Source organism: Bombina bombina, chromosome 2 (assembly GCF_027579735.1).
Source record: "Bombina bombina isolate aBomBom1 chromosome 2, aBomBom1.pri, whole genome shotgun sequence".
Classification (NCBI taxonomy): domain Eukaryota; kingdom Metazoa; phylum Chordata; class Amphibia; order Anura; family Bombinatoridae; genus Bombina; species Bombina bombina.
This window is the reverse complement of record NC_069500.1, coordinates 740,536,737-740,556,470: the sequence shown is the minus strand read 5'-3', so window position 1 is coordinate 740,556,470 and position 19,734 is coordinate 740,536,737. Positions and strand designations below refer to the sequence as shown.

The 19,734-nt window shown below is 37.9% G+C and overlaps 1 protein-coding gene across 1 annotated transcript in view; it reads left to right on the top strand.

The window, feature by feature from the left end:
• Nucleotides 1-19,734, top strand: part of ARHGAP45 (Rho GTPase activating protein 45) — a 238,609-nt gene that overhangs the window by 149,382 nt on the left and 69,493 nt on the right. Inside the window, exons 9-15 of the mRNA XM_053702812.1 lie at nucleotides 899-1,009; nucleotides 1,991-2,071; nucleotides 2,229-2,396; nucleotides 2,475-2,612; nucleotides 14,117-14,307; nucleotides 14,448-14,551; nucleotides 14,705-14,785. Coding sequence (XP_053558787.1) covers nucleotides 899-1,009; nucleotides 1,991-2,071; nucleotides 2,229-2,396; nucleotides 2,475-2,612; nucleotides 14,117-14,307; nucleotides 14,448-14,551; nucleotides 14,705-14,785 — 874 coding nt within the window. The remainder of the gene's footprint in view (nucleotides 1-898; nucleotides 1,010-1,990; nucleotides 2,072-2,228; nucleotides 2,397-2,474; nucleotides 2,613-14,116; nucleotides 14,308-14,447; nucleotides 14,552-14,704; nucleotides 14,786-19,734) is intronic.

The following is a 19,734-nucleotide window of genomic DNA, read 5'->3' as shown; positions in this document are numbered from 1 at the left end:
ATCACGCTATATATCTGTGAAGGGAATTGGTACTATAATAGTAAATATTCATTGTGTGCTGTTTGCTATGGCTAAATACCAGTTGGGTGGAATACTTGAGGGTCAGGCTTATGTGTAAAGAAGTATTTGCACTACTTATTATAGTCTTGTTATTACTAACAAATCCTGAACAGGGATCTCCCAACTAAAATATTATTCGTACAGGGCCATGTAACAGACATATAGGATATTTAATTGATATGTGGAGTGTATAATTGGGTTAAGGAGCATAGTGTATCTCCGTGTTTCTCAGTGGGCATGTTGCTCTTTACTTGTATGTTATAATCTATTTCTAACAGCAGCAATACTTGGGACTCACATAACATGAGGTGTTTTTTGACTCCAGAAGAGTTATGTTCTTACATACCACAGTGATATGTACTTTTGTAGCTGTGTACTGTGGTTCTGTTCTCATGTTGCTTAAATGAACATGGGAGTCAAAACTTTCAGACAGATCATGTAATTTTATGACACCTTTAAATTCACTTCTGTTATCAAATTTATTTTGTTTTATTTGTATCATTTGTTGAAAAGCATATGTACATAATCTCAGCAACAGCAATGCGCTACTGGAAACTAGCTGGTGATTGGTGCCTACACACATATGCCTCTTGTTGTTGGCTCACCAGTAGTGCACTGCTGCTCTGGAGTTGACTTTCACTATGTGTTTAATCTTTTTGCAGGGCTTAAACACACAATTATATACAAGGAATAGTGCAATAATATAGTGCTCTAATATATTAGAGCATTTATTATTTTGCCCTTTAATGTCCCTCTGTGATCTTTTTTTCTTCAGACAAGTTACTTAGAGCTCTGGTGTTTCCTCACTTTGCTTGTTGTGCTTATCCCTCTTTTCCAGCCTCACATGCCATTCAAATCCATCTATTCATTGGCTCTGGAACAGGACTTGGATTATGGTCATGGAATTCTTCACACAGCAGCAACCCTCCAGCAGCAGACCTTTCTGCAGGTGTATATTATTTGCACATATATATTATTATTATTATTATTATCGGTTATTTGTAGAGCACTAACAGATTCCGCAGCGCATGTGCACGAAGCGTGTCTGTGTGAGATTACCTGCAGACACCGCTTACTACATGTTTTTACGTGTGCTGCTGGAACTTTTCCACTTATGGTTTTAATGATATTGCATTGAAGTTTTGGACTTTTATTTTATTTTTTGTAAAATGAATATTCCTGTACTGAGAAAAAAACAATGTAATCTTTTTATGATTGAAAATCATGTCACCTTGTATTAAAGTAGCAGCAGATGTTTTGCTTATCAGCCAGCGAGCAATCAGGCCCTCAGGCTCATTTGTATTTCCTATAAGATTTCATATTAGTTTAAACAGCTTTAACTTTTTTATGCAAATTTATTTTGAACATGTTTAAGTTATGCGTTTTGATGTTACTTTTTGTGGGACCCTGCAACAACATGATGGGTTTTATACACATATATAGATATATATATATAGATATATAGATATATAGATATATATATATATATATATATATATATATATATATATATATATATATATATGTATATTTCATATATATTCATATTCATTTTCCTTGCAGTTGCACTTAGACAAGGTTTGATGATTATACATTACTGAGCAGCAACCTAGCAAGGTGCAATATTCACTGAAAGTGCTGTCTCTCCCTGTCTTGCTTTATTTATATATATATATCAATATATATATATATATATATATATATATATATATATATATATATATATATATATATATATATATATATATATAGATAGATAGATAGATAGATACACACACAGTATATTTGGATATTTGTACAATATGCATAGAAACATATTCATGCACGTTTATTCTTCCAATATTCACTGAAAGTGTGAGTGCTATCTCTTCCATATATATTTCCACAATACCCAAATAAACATATTCATGCATGTTTATTCTTTCTGCAGCCAGTTAATATGCGACGCATGGAACATGAAAAACGTAGGAAGGAGGTGAAGGAGCAGTGGCAACGAGCTCAACGCAAACTGGTAAGCATTGCACACTGTGCTATCTACGCACTTTGTAAAGGATAGGCTATTCATGCCTACATGCTCATGTCCTAATTATAGTATGTATTTGCCTTACTTCTCAAATTTTATTTCTGATATCCTCCATTTTTCTATAATTTATAACAAACAAATGCAGATGGAGGCAGAGAGTAACCTGCGGAAGGCACGTCAGGCGTACATGCAACGTAGTGAGGAGCATGAGAGAGCGCAGTACAACGCAGCACGTGCAGAGGAGGATCAGAGCCACAGTGGAGCACGGTCGCTTGACAAGAAAAGAAGAGCTGAGGATGAAGCCAAGAACAGGGTGAGGAGGGCGTACAATATTCAAGAGAGTGAGGTGCCACTGTGAGCCATCTTTTACGTCACTCTTCTTCTCTTGTAGGCAGAGGAATCGCTAGCAACTTACCGGACATGTATTGCAGATGCTAAAACGCAGAAGCAAGAGCTTGAGGATGTGAAAGTCAATGTCTTGCGTCAGTTGCAGGAGCTGATCAAACAAAGTGACCAGACATTGCGCTCGGTACTAGACAAGCCCCAAATTCATCTGTACTGTTCTCTCCATCGCAACAAGACAGCTTTGTGCTCTACTGTCACTTTTATCATTAACTTATGTCTTTCTGGTGCCACATGTTTTTTTTACCCTTCATTCTTCTCAAGGGCATAAAAATGATTTCACCCAGTAACCTATATTACTTAAATAAAAAGAGAGAAGCGCTCAACCTGGGAACGAACAATAGCATAATAGCTTGTTCTATGGCTAGTTACCACCCTAGAAGCAGCCTCTTTTTGCTCAATATGTGCCTTTCACAGAGAAGAACTTTCCTGAAGCATATCAGTCTGATTCTGACTTAACAGTGCAGTCCAGCCCCGAAATACCAGGCAATCCCTCTCTGAACGAGACAAACAGCAAAACCCCAGACGTATGTTTCGGCCTATTGTGGGCCTCGTCAGTGAGGTGCAGCCATATCCCTCTAGGCACACTGAGCAACGGGTCCACGTCTGGATTCCCGCATCACACTTTGGGAGACTTCCCTAAGTGTCATAATGTGCATAAATAAAAAGAGAGAAGCGCTCAACCTGGGAACGAACAATAGCATAATAGCTTGTTCTATGGCTGGTTACTACCCAAGAAGCAGCCTCTTTTTGCTCAACATGTGCCTTTCACAGAGAAGAACTTTCCTGAAGCATATCAGTCTGATTCTGACTTAACAGTGCAGTCCAGCCCCGAAATACCAGGCAATCCCTCTCTGAACGAGACAAACAGCAAAACCCCAGACGTATGTTTCGGCCTATTGTGGGCCTCGTCAGTGAGGTGCAGCCATATCCCTCTAGGCACACTGAGCAACGGGTCCACGTCTGAATTCCCGCATCACACTTAGGGAGACCTCCCCAAATGTCATCATTTGCATAAATAAAAAGAGAGAAGCGCTCAACCTAGGAACGAACAACAGCATAATAGCTTGTTCTATGGCTAGTTACCACCCTAGAAGCAGCCTCTTTTTGCTCAATATGTTTTATTTATGCAAACCTATATTACTTAATACTACAAGAAATATCTATAGGCTATATATGACATAGATCCTATGAAAGCTACTGTTGATAGCAAAAGAGTTGCACCCACCGTAGCAGAAGCCCTTTTGCTAGTACGGCAGCTCTGAATGAATGGTGATAGCTGTTACTTTCAATGGGACCCCTAACAACAAAATATCAGCAGTGTTCCATAGCTGTCACTATTGTGTACAGAAGCCAGCAATAACCACCTGACCCATTTTTGTTTTTACAGTAGCTTCTAAAGGAAGTAGTACAACTGATTTAGCTGTTTTAGCTGCTTTTCATAAAATAGGAGTAAAAAGAAAATGATTCTCTACACTGAGTTTATATCAGAAACCACTGCTCATCTTAAAGGGACACTAAATCCACATTTGTTTCTTTCATGATTCAGATAGAGTATGACATTTTAAAGGGACAGTTCACCCAAAAAATTTCTCCCCTTTAAATTTATCCCAATGATCCTTTTAACCTGCTAGAGTGTATTAAATTGGTTACAAGTAGCTCCTTTACTCTTATTTCAGCGTTTGAAATAGCTGATTTAGCCTGTGGTATCGCCACCTGCACTGAACAAATTAATACTGGAGTATAGGCTATTGAATAGCTTAAAGGATTACTTTCTGTTATAATTTTTAAGCTAAACAACTAACATATTAAAGTTAATAAACATTAATTAAAACCTACTGACCTATATTTTCTCCAAAACGAAGTTTCATAACGTTCTAAAAGTTATATCTTTTATTCGCCGATGATGTCACGTTATCCTGCCCACTATTTTCAGCACTGCGTGTTCAAAATACTTAAACCAATAACTTTGTGTTTAAAGCGCCATTTTGAAACCTAGGTATTGTAAACGGATTGGTACAGAGCAAAGGATAGCCACAGAGTGGGTTTGGAAAACAATTAAATTTGCAGACAAGATTTCTGATATACGCTAGAGATATGTTAATGAAATGCTATTGATAAAAAGCGTATTTGGGGTAGTTAGTTAGTAACAGGCATAGAAAATATTTACTTACAGTGGCCCTTTAAGTAAACACAGTCAGCAGAAGAAGTTACACTCTCAGTGGGATGCAGGATAGTTAAGTAATAAAATGATAATTTTCCATCGTTCTCTCTATGTATTGAGCTTTGGTGTTCCAGCCAAATAAAAGATAAGGAAGCAAGTCTGTTTACACAAACTTCGAACATAATGAGATCTGATATCACCTTTAAGTTCAACCCATTGTAATAGGCTGTGGTTTCAAAGCACAAAATCAGCTACTTCATATACACAAATAAGCATGAAAGTGCAATTTCTCAAATATTTTATAGTCTACAGTTGGTATAATAAGTCATTTAAAATACATTAATGGAAAAACAATTTTATAGTGTACTGTCCCCTTAAGCAACTTTCTAATTTACTCCTATTATCAATTTTTCTTTGTTCTCTTGCTATCTTTATTTTAAAAGCAGGAATGTAAATCTTAGCAACCAGCCCATTTTAGGTTCAGCACCATGGATAGCGTTTGCTTATAGGAGGCTTACATTTACCCACCAATAAGCAAGCATAACCCAGGTTCTCAACCAAAAATGGGCCGGCTCATATGCATCACATTCCTGCTTTTTAAATAATGATAGCAAGATAATGAAGAAAAATTGATAATAGCAGTAAATTAGAAAGTTGCTTAAAATTGCATGCTCTATCTGAATCATGAAAGAAAAAAATTGTGTTTAGTGTCCCTTTAACCCCAGCTGATGGTTACTCTAAATGTGACTTTTCCATATTATTATTATCATTTATTTGTATAGCGCCGCCAAATTCCGTAGCGCTGGATATTCTTATTAACCCTAATGCTCCACAATAAATAATTGTGACCTCTCTTTTGAAAATATTCCTAATATCTGACCTAATCTCCGTCTCAATTAACCCTGTAATCCCCAACCATTGAAATTGATTCTAAACAACACCTCTTCCCATCGCAATAAATGGTAATGTCTGACCCAGCCCCCACTGCAAACTGAAATCACCCTTAACACCCCAACACATACAATCCCCCAGTGATATCCCCTCAAAATGGCATCAAACGTTAAAGAAGTTACCGAAAGATATAGGTTAAACCCCTTTGTTCTTACCTTTCCTGAAGTCTAGTTGAGGCCGGTCTTCTGCAGCAACAGGTCCTCTGCATTTTCATCTTTATCCTGTTCTTTTCTACTTTAGCAGTTCCATCCACTACTAGAAGATTTGGCAATCCTGAGTGTTATTCAAAACAAACTATCCGGATTGTGGATGGGACAGCTTACTGTCTAATGTAAAGATGTATTTTGGCTTTTTCTTTCTTTCTTTCTTTCTTTCTTTCTTTCTTTCTTTCTTTCTTTCTTTCTATTTGTGAGGTTCTTTGAAAGGTGGGAGGGGATAGAATATCAGTGGGGATAATATATAGAGGGTGATCTCCTTTATGCTCTATGGCAAATTTGTAAGATGTTTCACATATTCGCTGACAAGTTTATTGCTACTCACCTTTAATCATGGGTGGCACCAGGATTTTTTAAAAGGGGAGAAAAAATATTATGTCCCAAATGTATAGAAATAATGTGAATGTAAATTAAGTGCATCAAGCCTTCTTCAGAATCCTGACTACAACATTCTACACATGGATTGATTGACCAGAGTACTACATAATGTATATCTTTCCCTAACTGTCCACAGCAAAGGACATACAGTAAGATAAGCTTTTCAAAGAATTTGTCCCTAGGCAGCACAATGATGCAAATTAAATGCCCTAAGACATTTATTTTATGTGCTGATCTTTTGCAATGTAGTGTTTAATTGCTAATAAATACTATGTAAAAGAAAACTACGGCCAGATTAGAAGTTTTGCGTTATGAGCTGTGCGGTGCTAACGAGCTGTTTTTTCTCACCGCTCACTTACCTACAGCGCTGGTATTACGGGTTTTTACAAACCTGGCGTTAAAAGGCAAGAAGTGAGCGTAGAGCAAAATTGTGCTCCATACCGCACTCCAATACCAGCGCTGCTTAAATCAGCGGTGAGCTAGTCGTACGTGCTCGTGCACGATTTCCCCATAGACATCAATGGGGAGAGCCGGCTGAGAAAAAGTCTAACACCTGCCAAAAAGCAGCGTAAATCTCAGTAACGCAGCCCCATTAATTCCTATGGGGAAACACATTTTATGTTTACACCAAACACCTTAACATGAACCCCGAGTCTAAAAACCCCTAATCTTACACTTATTAACCCCTAATCTGCCGCCCCAGACATCGCCGACACCTGCATTATACTTATTAACCCCTAATCTGCCGCTCCGGACACCGCCGCCACCTACATTATATTTATTAACCCCTAATCTGCTGCCCCCAACATCGCCGACACCTACATTATATTTTTTAACCCATAATCTGCTGCCCCCAATGTCGCCACAAACTACCTACACTTATTAACCCCTAATCTGCCGTCCCCAATGTCGCCGCCACTATATTAAATTTACTAACCCCTAAACCTAAGTCTAACCCTAACACTAACACCCCCTAAATTAAATATAATTTAAATAAATCTAAATAAAATTACTATCATTACTTAAATTATTCCTATTTAAAACTAAATACTTACCTATAAAATAAACCCTTACGCCTAGATTTAGAGTTTTGCGGCCAAAGGGGTGCGTTAGCTACGCGTGCTTTTTTCTGGCCGCACCTTTTAAATACCGCTGGTATTTAGAGTTCACAGAATGGCTGCGTTAGGCTCCAAAAAAGGAGCGTAGAGCATATTTACCGCAACTTCAACTCTTGATACCAGCGGTGCTTACGGACGCGGCCAGCTTAAAAAATGTGCTCGTGCACGATTCCCCCATAGAAAACAATGGGGCTGTTTGAGCTGAAAAAAAAACTAACACCTGCAAAAAAGCCGCGTTCAGCTCCTAACGCAGCCCCATTGTTTGCTATGGGGAAACACTTTCTACGTCTGCACCTAACACTCTAACATGTACCCCGAGTCTAAACACCCCTAACCTTACACTTATTAACCCCTATTCTGCCGCCCCCGCTATCGCTGACACCTGCATATTTTTTTTAACCCCTAATCTGCCACTCCGTAAACCGCCGCTACTTACATTATCCCTATGTACCCCTAATCTGCTGCCCCTAACACCGCCGACCCCTATATTAAACTTATTAACCCCTAATCTGCCCCCCACAATGTCGCCTCCACCTGCCTACACTTATTAACCCCTAATCTGCCGAGCGGACCGCACCGCTATTATAATAAAGTTATTAACCCCTAATCCGCCTCACTCCCGCCTCAATAACCCTATAATAAATAGTATTAACCCCTGATCTGCCCTCCCTAACATCGCCGACACCTAACTTCAAACATTAACCCCTAATCTGCCGACTGGAGCTCACCGCTATTCTAATAAATGTATTAACCCCTAAAGCTAAGTCTAACCCTAACACTAACACCCCCCTAAGTTAAATATAATTTAAATCTAGCGAAATAAATTAACTCTTATTAAATAAATTATTCCTATTTAAAGCTAAATACTTACCTGTAAAATAAATCCTAATATAGCTACAATATAAATTATAATTATATTATAGCTATTTTAGGATTTATATTTATTTTACAGGTAACTTTGTATTTATTTTAACCAGGTACAATAGCTATTAAATACTTAAGAACTACAAAATTACCTGTAAAATAAATCCTAACCTAAGTTACAATTAAACCTAACACTACACTATCAATAAATTAATTAAATAAAATACCTACAATTATCTACAATTAAACCTAACACTACACTATCAATAAATTAATTAAATACAATACCTACAAATAAATACATTTAAATAAACTAACTAAAGTACAAAAAATAAAAAAGAACTAAGTTACAAAAAATAAAAAAATATTTACAAACATTAGAAAAATATTACAACAATTTTAAACTAATTACACCTACTCTAAGCCCCCTAATAAAATAACAAAGACCCCCAAAATAAAAAAATGCCCTACCCTATTCTAAATTACAAAAGTTCAAAGCTCTTTTACCTTACCAGCCCTGAACAGGGCCCTTTGCGGGGCATGCCCCAAAGAATTCAGCTCTTTTGCCTGTAAAAAAACACATACAATACCCCCCCAACATTACAAACCACCACCCACATACCCCTAATCTAACCCAAACCCCCCTTAAATAAACCTAACACTAAGCCCCTGAAGATCTTCCTACCTTATCTTCACCTCGCCGGGTATCACACCGATCCGTCCTGGCTCCAAAATCTTCATCCAACCCAAGCGGGGGCTGGCGATCCATAATCCTGCGGCTGAAGAGGTCCAGAAGAGGCTCCAAAGTCTTCATCCTATCCAGGAAGAAGAGGCGATCCAGACCGGCAACCATCTTGATCCAAGCGGCATCTTCTATCTTCATCCGATGACGAACGGCTCCATCGTGAAGACCTCCAGCGCGGACCAATCTTCTTCCTCCGACGTCCAACTGAAGAATGACGGTTCCTTTAAGGGACGTCATCCAAGATGGCGTCCCTCGAATTCTGATTGGCTGATAGGATTCTATCAGCCAATCGGAATTAAGGTAGGAAAATTCTGATTGGCTGATGGAATCAGCCAATCAGAATCAAGTTCAATCCGATTTGCTGATTCAATCAGCCAATCAGATTGAGCTTGCATTCTATTGGCTGTTCCGATCAGCCAATAGAATGCGAGCTCAATCTGATTGGCTGATCGGATCAGCCAATCAAATTGAACTTGATTCTGATTGGCTGATTCCATCAGCCAATCAGAATTTTCCTACCTTAATTCCGATTGGCTGATAGAATCCTATCAGCCAATCGGAATTCGAGGGACGCCATCTTGGATGACGTCCCTTAAAGGAACCGTCATTCGTCGGGAAGTCGTCGGTGAAGATGGATGGATCCGCGCTGGAGGTTTTGAAGATCAGCCGGTCGTCATCGGATTGAAGAACATAGAAGATGCGGCTTGGATGAAGATGTTTGCCGGTCCTGATGTCCTCTTCTGCCCGCTTGGATCAAGACTTCAGCCGGAGGATGGACGTCACTCTTCAGCCCCCCGCTTGGGCTTGGATCAAGACATTGGAGGCTCTTCTGGATCGATCGGTGAACCTGGCATGGTGAAGACAAGGTAGGAAGATCTTCAGGGGCTTAGTGTTAGGTTTATTTAAGGGGGGTTTGGGTTAGATTAGGGGTATGTGGGTGGTGGGTTGTAATGTTGAGGGGGGGGTATTGTATGTTTTTTTTTACAGGCAAAAGAGCTGTATTCTTTGGGGCATGCCCCACAAAAGGTCCTTTTAAGGGCTGGTAAGGTAAAAGAGCTTTGAACTTTTGTAATTTAGAATAGGGTAGGGCATTTTTTATTTTTGGGGGTCTTTGTTATTTTATTAGGGGGCTTAGAGTAGGTGTAATTAGTTTAAAATTGTTGTAATTTTTTTCTAATGTTTGTAAATATTTTTTTATTTTTTGTAACTTAGTTCTTTTTTATTTTTTGTACTTTAGTTAGTTTATTTCATTGTATTTATTTGTAGGAATTGTATTTAATTTATTTATTGATAGTGTAGTGTTAGGTTTAATTGTAGATAATTGTAGGTAGTTTATTTAATTTATTTATTGATAGTGTAGTGTTAGGCTTAATTGTAACTTAGGTTAGGATTTATTTTACAGGTAATTTTGTAATTATTTTAACTATTTTAGCTATTAAATAGTTCTTAACTATTTAATAGCTATTGTACTTGGTTAAAATAAATACAAAGTTACCTGTAAAATAAATATAAATCCTAAAATAGCTATAATATAATTATAATTTATATTGTAGCTATATTAGGGTTTATTTTACAGGTAAGTATTTAGCTTTAAATAGGAATAATTTATTTAATAAGAGTTAATTAATTTCGTTAGATTAAAATTATATTTAATTTAGGGGGGTGTTAGTGTTAGGGTTAGACTTAGCTTTAGGGGTTAATCCATTTATTACAGTAGCGGCGAGATTCGGTTGGCAGATTAGGGGTTAATAGGTGTAGGCAGGTGGAGGCGACGTTGAGGGGGGGCAGATTAGGGGTTAATAAATATAATATAGGGGTCGGCGGTGTTAGGGGCAGCAGATTAGGGGTACATAAGGATAACGTAGGTGGCGGCGCTTTGCGGTCGGCAGATTAGGGGTTAATTATTGTAGGTAGCTGGTGGCGACGTTGTGGGGGGCAGGTTAGGGGTTAATAAATATAATATAGGGGTCGGCGGTGTTAGGGGCAGCAGATTAGGGGTACATAAGTATAACGTAGGTGGCGGTCGGCAGATTAGGGGTTAAAAAAATTTAATCGAGTGGCGGCGATGTGGGGGGACCTCGGTTTAGGGGTACATAGGTAGTTTATGGGTGTTAGTGTACTTTATAGCACAGTAGTTAAGAGCTTTATGAACCGGCGTTAGCCCAGAAAGCTCTTAACTACTGACTTTTTTCTGCTGCTGGAGTTTTGTCGTTAGATTTCTAACGACTCTAAATACCGGCGTTAGAAAGATCCCATTGAAAAGATAGGATACGCAAATGACGTAAGGGGATCTGCGGTATGGAAAAGTCGCGGCTGGAAAGTGAGCGTTAGACCCTTTCCTGACTGACTCCAAATACCGGCGGTAGCCCAAAACCAGCGTTAGGAGCCTCTAACGCTGGTTTTGACGGCTACCGCCCAACTCTAAATCTAGGCCTAAGCTAGCTACAATATAACTAATAGTTACATTGTAGCTAGCTTAGTGTTTATTTTTATTTTACAGGCAAGTTTGTATTTATTTTAACTAGGTAGAATAGTTACTAAATAGTTATTAACTATTTAATAACTACCTAGCTAAAATAAATACAAATTGACCTGTAAAATAAAACCTAACCTATGTTACAATAACACCTAACACTACACTATAATTAAATCAATTACCTACATTACACCTAATCTAATAGCCCTATCAAAATTAAAAAGCCCCCCAAAATAAAAAAAAAACCCTAGCCTAAACTACCAATAGCCCTTAAAAGGGCCTTTTGCGATACATTGCCCCAAAGAAATCAGCTCTTTTTCCTGTAAAAAAAAATACAAACACCCCCCCAACAGTAAAACCCACCACCCACACAACCAACCCCCAAATAAAATACTAACTAAAAAAAACCTAAGCTCCCCATTGCCCTGAAAAGGGTATTTGGATGGGCATTGCCCTAACCTAAAAAATAAACCCACCCAATACACCCTTAAAAAAATCCTAAAACTAACCCCCGAAGATTCACTTACCTTGAGAAGTCTTCATCCAAGCAGCAAGATATCCTCAATGAAGCCGGCAGAAGTGGTCCTCCAGACGGGCAGAAGTGGTCCTCCAGATTGGCAGAAGTCTTCATCCAGATGGCATCTTCTATCTTCATCCTTCCGGCGCGGAGCAGGTCCATCTTCAAGACATCCGACATGGAGCATCCTCTTCTTCCGAACTTCAATCCTATTGGCTGATCCAATCAGCCAATAGGATTTTTTCTACCTTAATTCCGATTGGCTAATAGAATTCTATCAGCCAATCGGAATCTAAGGGATGCGATCTTGGATGACGTCATTTAAAGGTACCTTCATTCGACGTTAGTCCGTCGGAAGAAGAGGATGCTCCGCGTCGTATGTCTTGAAGATGGACCCGCTCCGCACCAGAAGGATAAAGATAGAAGATGCCGTCTGGATGAAGACTTCTGCCCGTCTGGAGGACCACTTCTGCCGGCTTCGTTGAGGACATCTTGCCGCTTGGATGAAGACTTCTCACGGTAAGTGAATCTTCGGGGGTTAGTGTTAGGATTTTTTAAAGGTGTATTGGGTGGGTTTATTTTTTAGGTTAGGGCTTTGGGCCTGCAATAGAGCTAAATGTCCTTTTAAGGGCAATGCCCATCCAAATGCCCTTTTCAGGGCAATGGGGAGCTTAGGTTTTTTTTAGTTAGTATTTTATTTGGGTTGGTTGGTTGTGTGGGCGGTGGGTTTTACTGTTGGGGGTTGTTTGTATTTTTTTTTACAGGAAAAAGAGCTGATTTCTTTGGGGCAATGCCCCGCAAAAGGCCATTTTAAGGGCTATTGGTAGTTTAGTTTAGGCTAGGGTTTTTTTTTTATTTTGGGGAGGCTTTTTTTTATTTTGATAGGGCTATTAGATTAGGTGCAATTAGTTTAAAGATCTGTAATTTGTTTTTTATTTTTTGTAATTTAGTGTTTGTTTTTTTTTGTGATTTAGCTAATTTAATTTAATTTATTTAATAGTATTTAATGTAGGGAATTGATTTAATTATAGTGTAGTGTTAGGTGTTATTGGAACTTAGGTTAGGCTTTATTTTACAGGTAAATTTGTATTTATTTTAGCTCGGTAGTTAGTAAAAATTTAATAACTATGTAGTAACTATTCTACCTAGTTAAAATAAATACAAACTTCCCTGTAAAATAAAAATAAACCCTAAGCTAGCTACAATGTAACTATTAGTTATATTGTAGCTAGTTTAGGGTTTATTTTATAGGTAAGTATTTAGTTTTAAATAGGAATAATGTAATTAATGATAGTAATTTTATTAAGATTTATATACATTATATTTAAATTAGAGGGTTTTTGGGTTAGGGTTAGGGTTAGGTTTAGGGGTTAATAAATGTAATATAGTGGCGGCGACATTGGGGGCGGCAAATTAGGGGTTAATACATGTAGGTAGGTTGCGGCAACATTGGGGGCGGCAGATTAGAGGTTAATAAATATAATGTAGGTGTCAGCGATGTTGGGGGCAGCAGATTATGGGTTAATAAATATAATGTAGGTGACGGCGATGTTAGGAGCGGCAGATTAGGGGTTAAAAATTTTATTATAGTGTTTGCGATGTGGAAGGGCCTTGGTTTAGGGGTTAATAGGTAGATTATGGGTGTTAGTGTACTTTTTAGCACTTTAGTTATGAGTTTTATGCTACGGCGTTGTAGTGTAAAACTAATAACTACTGACTTAAGAATGCGTTACGGATCTTGTCGGTAGAGGCTGTACCGCTCACTTTTTGGCCTCCCAGGACAGACTTGTAATACCGGCGCTATGGAAGTCCCATAGAAAAAAGGGTTTACGAAGTTTACGTAAGTCGGTTTGCGGTAAGGCCAAACAAGTGTGCGGTACACCTATACCTGCAAGACTCGTAATAGCAGCGGTAGTGAAAAAGCAGCGTTAGGACCTGTTAACGCTGCTTTTTCAGCTTAACGCAAAACTCGTAACCTAGCCGTTTGTTTTTATGTCATGATGTCTAGAAAATATTGCTTTATTTCCAATGAGGAGTTCCATGTTCATGGTTGTTAAATGTGATCTGAGTTATGTTTTTTATTTTTCACACCCAATATCAGACTCCAGTCATGTAAAAGTCCAGTATGAATCTACACCCCCCAGTCACCTATATTCTTAAATTTCTCACATGTTATTTCTTATTCTCCATTATTTGCTTTCAGGCTACTATCTCCTATTATCAGAGCATGCATATGCAGACAGCTCCTCTCCCAGTTGGGTTCCAGACTCTGTGTGAAAGTAGTAAGCTTTATGACCTAGGCCAGCAGTATGCATCGTATGTTCGACAGCTTGGAACCAAAGCGGAACCAGAGACTTCCTATGACTTTGAGCCCTATACACCTCAGATATCATGGTACTAAGATCAGTCATCTGTCACTCACTATGTGCTATATTTTTTTTTATCCAACCCTCTAGCTCCCTGACTATAATCCTCCTGTCTCACTCTCTATGTCTCTCAGTGACGCCCTCACTCAGTTCCTGTTTCTCTCTTAGGACTCCCTGTATTCGGACCCGAAAGTCTAGTCTGACTTCTCAGGATTATACTTCTTCAGAAAATAAGGAGACAACTGGTGAAGATCGGGGTGTTGAGAGGAGAGGTGAGAGAGCTTAGGAGAATGAAGGGGAGAGTATATGACAAGAGGGGCACAGGACCAAGGAGAATTGTAATGCTAAAAGTCTAAGGAATACTGTGACATTAATAAAATATAAGGGTGCCATGTAACACAATTTTTGACCTCATCTGTTGTTAGGGGGGAGAGGTCATCAAGTGCATAAGTCATGGCCAACTGCTTACGCTGAAGGAGGGTCTACTGGAAGCAGCGAAGATACAGGTATCAAGGGAATGGAAAATTTAAAATATAGAAAAGAGTGGGGTTTATGATTTAAAAAATAGGAAACATTCTGGAGTGATGCATATTTTAGAAAAAAAGCTCAAATATTAAATGACACTTTTAAAATGCAGGTTCAGATTTTTTTTTTTAGAAAAATTGCATTATTTATATAGTGCAGTCAAATTTGGCAACATTGGAATATAGGTAGCTAGAAGCGTGTGCTTTGGAGCCCTTGTGGTGCAGTCTTGTTCATATGAGCCTGCCAAGTGCTAGCTAAGACTCCAAACCTCTCTGCAACCTCAGTCTAATCACCCCGAACAATGCTGTGCTGCACAGACTGCAAAGGTGAACATGTTCCCTAGCTGGGAACCTTGTACCTGCAATTTTTTAAATGATACCCTAAAGCAGGATCTTTGTATTTGTCATTACGGAGATATGTGACTTTTATGAAAATGTATAGTTTTTAAACACAAGTCTCTTTTGTGAGGAGAGAACGAGAGAGACTTTACTACCTCTGTTCATATAACATTACTGTCCCACCACTGCTTTTTGCAGGGAACTTTAAAGGGCCAGATTACAAGCGGAGGAGTATTTATCGCTCCCGCTCGCACTCGCTAACTCTGTTTTTTGCGTGTGTCGGGCAGTGCTCGTATTACAAGTTGAAAGTAAAAAGTTTTTTCTTGCGTGCATAACCAGACACGTATAAAAAGCCATGCACAGGAAGAACACTATCTAACAATCGGGTGAAAAATGCTGCATTCCACGTCAATAAATAGCGTCGGTTGGCGGGAAAATATAAGTGTCATAGATGCGACCAGAAAGGGCACCAAAGAGTGATGCACTGTAGCTTTGCAACCAGAAACAATAGCAAAAATGTAACTAAAAGCACATGGTGGCCAAAAAAAGCTTAACAGTTATTTATTTTGACTTCTCCTGTAAACATTTTTGAAACTCTAATAGTAACCTTAAAGGGACATAAACCCCAAATGTTTCTTTTATGATTCAGCTAGAACATAACATACTTCTATTACCAAATTTTCTTTGTTTTGTTGTTATCCTTTGTTTAAAAGAAGGAAGGTAAGCTTAGGAGTGTGCACATGCCTGCAGCACTATATGGCAGCAGTTTTTCAACAATGTTATACATTAGCAGGAGCACTAGATGGCAGCACTATTTCCTGTCATATAGTGCTCCAGACATGTGCATGCTACCTACATAGATACCTCTTCTACAAAGAATAACGCTAGAATGAAGCTAATTTGATTGGAAACGTTTTAAAAATGTTATTCTGTATCTGAATAATGAAAGAAAAAAATTAGGTTTCATGTCCCTTTAAGCTTGGTAAACCTTATTTTTTTAACATAATACTTACAAAGGGTGGAAAATGGATTGGTCACTCTTGGACCCGTTTGTGTAAACTCTTGTAGGAATAAGAGGGAGTGAAGATCTAACAATTGAGGGGATTAAGGTGGCGGTAAGTTGGGGGGCACTTTTGGACTCCTATTATACATAAAGCTAATAGAACAGCATCATTAATATATTGATAAACTGGTGCAGGGAAAAATAGCAGACTTGAGAGAATTATATGAATTGTACTATCATTAAAGGGACACTAAACCCAATTTCTTTCTTTCATGATTCAGATAGATCATGCAATTTTAAGCAACTTTCTAATTTACTTCTATCATCAATTTTTCTTTATTCTCTTGCTATCTTTATTTAAAAAGAGCAGGAATGAAAGCTTAGAAGGCCGCCCATTTTTTGTTCAGCACCCTGGATAGTGCTTGATGATTGGTGGCTACCCTTTAAAGGGCTCACACTACAATCATATTAATACAGGATTATATAGATGTTGAAAAAGTCCCATACAGTTCTATTGTGTAGCTGGCCTGGCATTATGGATGAATTTAAAGATCTGCCCAGTTGATTACAGGCAGAGGTAAAGTCCACAATCTACATTCTGATTACCCCACTCCCATTATGTCGACTATTGACATATTAAAGGGACAGTCTATACCAAAAATTTTATTGTTTAAAAATATAAAAAAAATCCCTTTATTACCCATTGCCTAGTTTTGCATAACTAACACTGTTAATACAAATGGAAAAACAAACTGTGCTAAATATCCCAATGTCTAATATAACCGAATATCATAAGTAAAAATAGCCACACTCTTTCAACAATCTATGTTATATAAATCACACGTAAATTGTGATATAGTAGAGAAAGCACCAAGCTATGTTATGGATACATACACCAGTTTGGATACCAAATGTAGGTGACCAGTCTATTAGCCATAATGGGTGGTGTGGGATATGTCCCCCGTGCTGTATTAGCACTAAAAGTACCTCAATGTGAACTCTGCAATGGCAGAGGGTAAGTCACAGGTAAAACCTTAAGCTCTGTGTTTCAGGGATAAAAGGAATCCATTGTAGTGCTGTGACAATAAGTGTCCGTTAGGTGTTAACAGATGGATGTTTTCCACAGGTTGGTACTGAGTTCTCTCCCCTCAGTTGTACGGCTACACATGCAAGACAAAAGACAGAAAAGCGCACGCTCATCAAGTGGAGTTTATTAACAAGCGCACTGCGCACAAGATAAAATCATGTGCATGTGAAATAGATCACTGTGTAGGTGAGCCGAAAAAAATCCTCTCCGGATCAGTTTGAAAGACACACTAACGCTCTCCCAGTGTATAACCCTCGGGTGAAATCTGGTGTGGACTGCGGTTAACCTCATTGAACAGCTGGTAAATAAGCATATGTATGCATATACTGTCCAGATAGTGTAGCCCAACGCGTTTCTCCCGGGTTTCGACCAGGCTTTTTATTTAGAAAGGAGCAAAGTATGATATTATTTAAAGCACTATTGGACCAATCTGGTGGGGGGAGTGGACAGGTAAATCCACCTCACCTTTGACAGAATAGTGGTCCGGTAATTTAATAATATGCAGTAAAAATGGACAAAATAAATATATCATTGCTCACAATAAAAACATAAAAACATCATACAATAAAAACATATTTTACATCTAATGATGAACACACCTTATTAATACTTTCTTAATATGATCCCTAAAACTTGTAGTCTCGCTATATCTGACCCTTTCTGTTTGCAAATTAGAATCACCAATGAATAGGTATGAGGTTTAATATGAGATAGAGATAAGATAAAATGAATAATAACTGAATTAAACAAATTTAGACTACGTATATGCTGCAACATCTATATCAATGTTTAGTCCTAGCAGTTGTAAGCATTTCAATGTATAGATCCAGTATGTTTCTAACAGTCTATCCATTTCTTTGGGAGAGACCCAATCTATAACTTGTATTTTCAGACTGGAGGGATCACAATTATTACATTCCATATAGCGTCTAGATACACTATGTTTGATGAATTTCTCTTTAATATTATATACATGTTCATAAAATCTCCTCTTTACTTTTCTTTTAGTGTGGCCTACATAAAAAAGGCCACACCCACATTCTAATAGATATACTATAAAAGTGGAATTGCAACTACTTCTAACCCTAATCTCAAAACTCTCCGAATGGTCAGTGTTGTGAAACATGGAGGAATTATTAATGTGACTGCACATAATACATTGTGCTGTGCCGCATTTCATAGTACCTTTATTGTCCACCAACAAATTTGTAGATGCACCCTCCCTATTTTTATCCACAGTATGTGTCCTTAATTTGCTAGGGGCTAGATAATTCTTAAGATTCCTACCCCTTTTAAAAGTATTCAATGGTGTGTTACCAATCTGGGGGCCCAATAGCGGATCTGCTTTTAAAATGGGCAAATGTTTATTAAGAATGTCTTTAATTTTATTTGCACTTTCATTATAAGTTGTTATAAACTTTACAGATGTCGCATTGTTTACTTCCCTATTGTGAATCGGTTTCGGATCTGATGAAATTAAATCAGCTCTATTCCTTTTGGATGCTCTCTCTTTCGCTTCCTTCAGGAGTTTCACATCATAACCCTTGACTGTAAATTTACTGTCTAGTATATCTGTTTCTTTTATATAGTCATTGTCATGGGTGCAATTTCTTCGCATCCTGAGGTACTGACTATAAGGAATATTTTTGACCCAACTTCGCTTATGGGCACTAGAGTAGTCTATGAAGCTGTTCCTCTCTGTGGGTTTTCTAAAATTTGTCACAGCTATATTATTTTGATCATCACTATAAAAAATAAGATCAAGAAATTCCACTTTGGTCTTTGAATGTATACCTATGAACTTTACATTTAAATTATAATTGATAATATGTTTGTAAAATTCGACAATATCCAATTCACATCCCTTCCATAAAATGACAACATCGTCGATATAGCGCTTATATTTGACAATCATGTCACAGAATGGATTATTATGCCAAATGAACAAGTTCTCAAATTGGTTCATGTAAATGTTGGCATACGATGGGGCAATAGTTTGTCCATAAAAATTTTCTTCAAATATAAAATAATTATAATTTAACATAAAACTGATACTGTCAATTAAAAATTTAATTTGTTGACCAGGGAAATTCCACTTGTGTAATTCTGTCTCTACAGCTTCAACACCTGCCAAATGTGGAATGCAGGTGTAGAACGGAGAAACATCAACTGTGATCCAAAACATATTTTCATCCCATTTGCCACCTTCAAAAATCCTAATCACCTCTTGGGTGTCTTTGAGGTATGCTCATGTGTTTTTAACAATAGGCTATAAGAAAGAATCCACATATTTGGACATGTTGTCACAAAGTGAGCCAATCCCTGAGACAATTGGTCTCCCTGGGGGATTAACCGCATCTTTGTGGAAATTTGGAAGGTGGTAAAACCCAGGTACCATAGGGTTCAAATTTTTAACAAATTTATATTCATCACTGTTTAAAATTCCTTCATTTTTAGCTTGTACTAACAATTTCTCTAAATCTTTATTATATTGTATAGTAG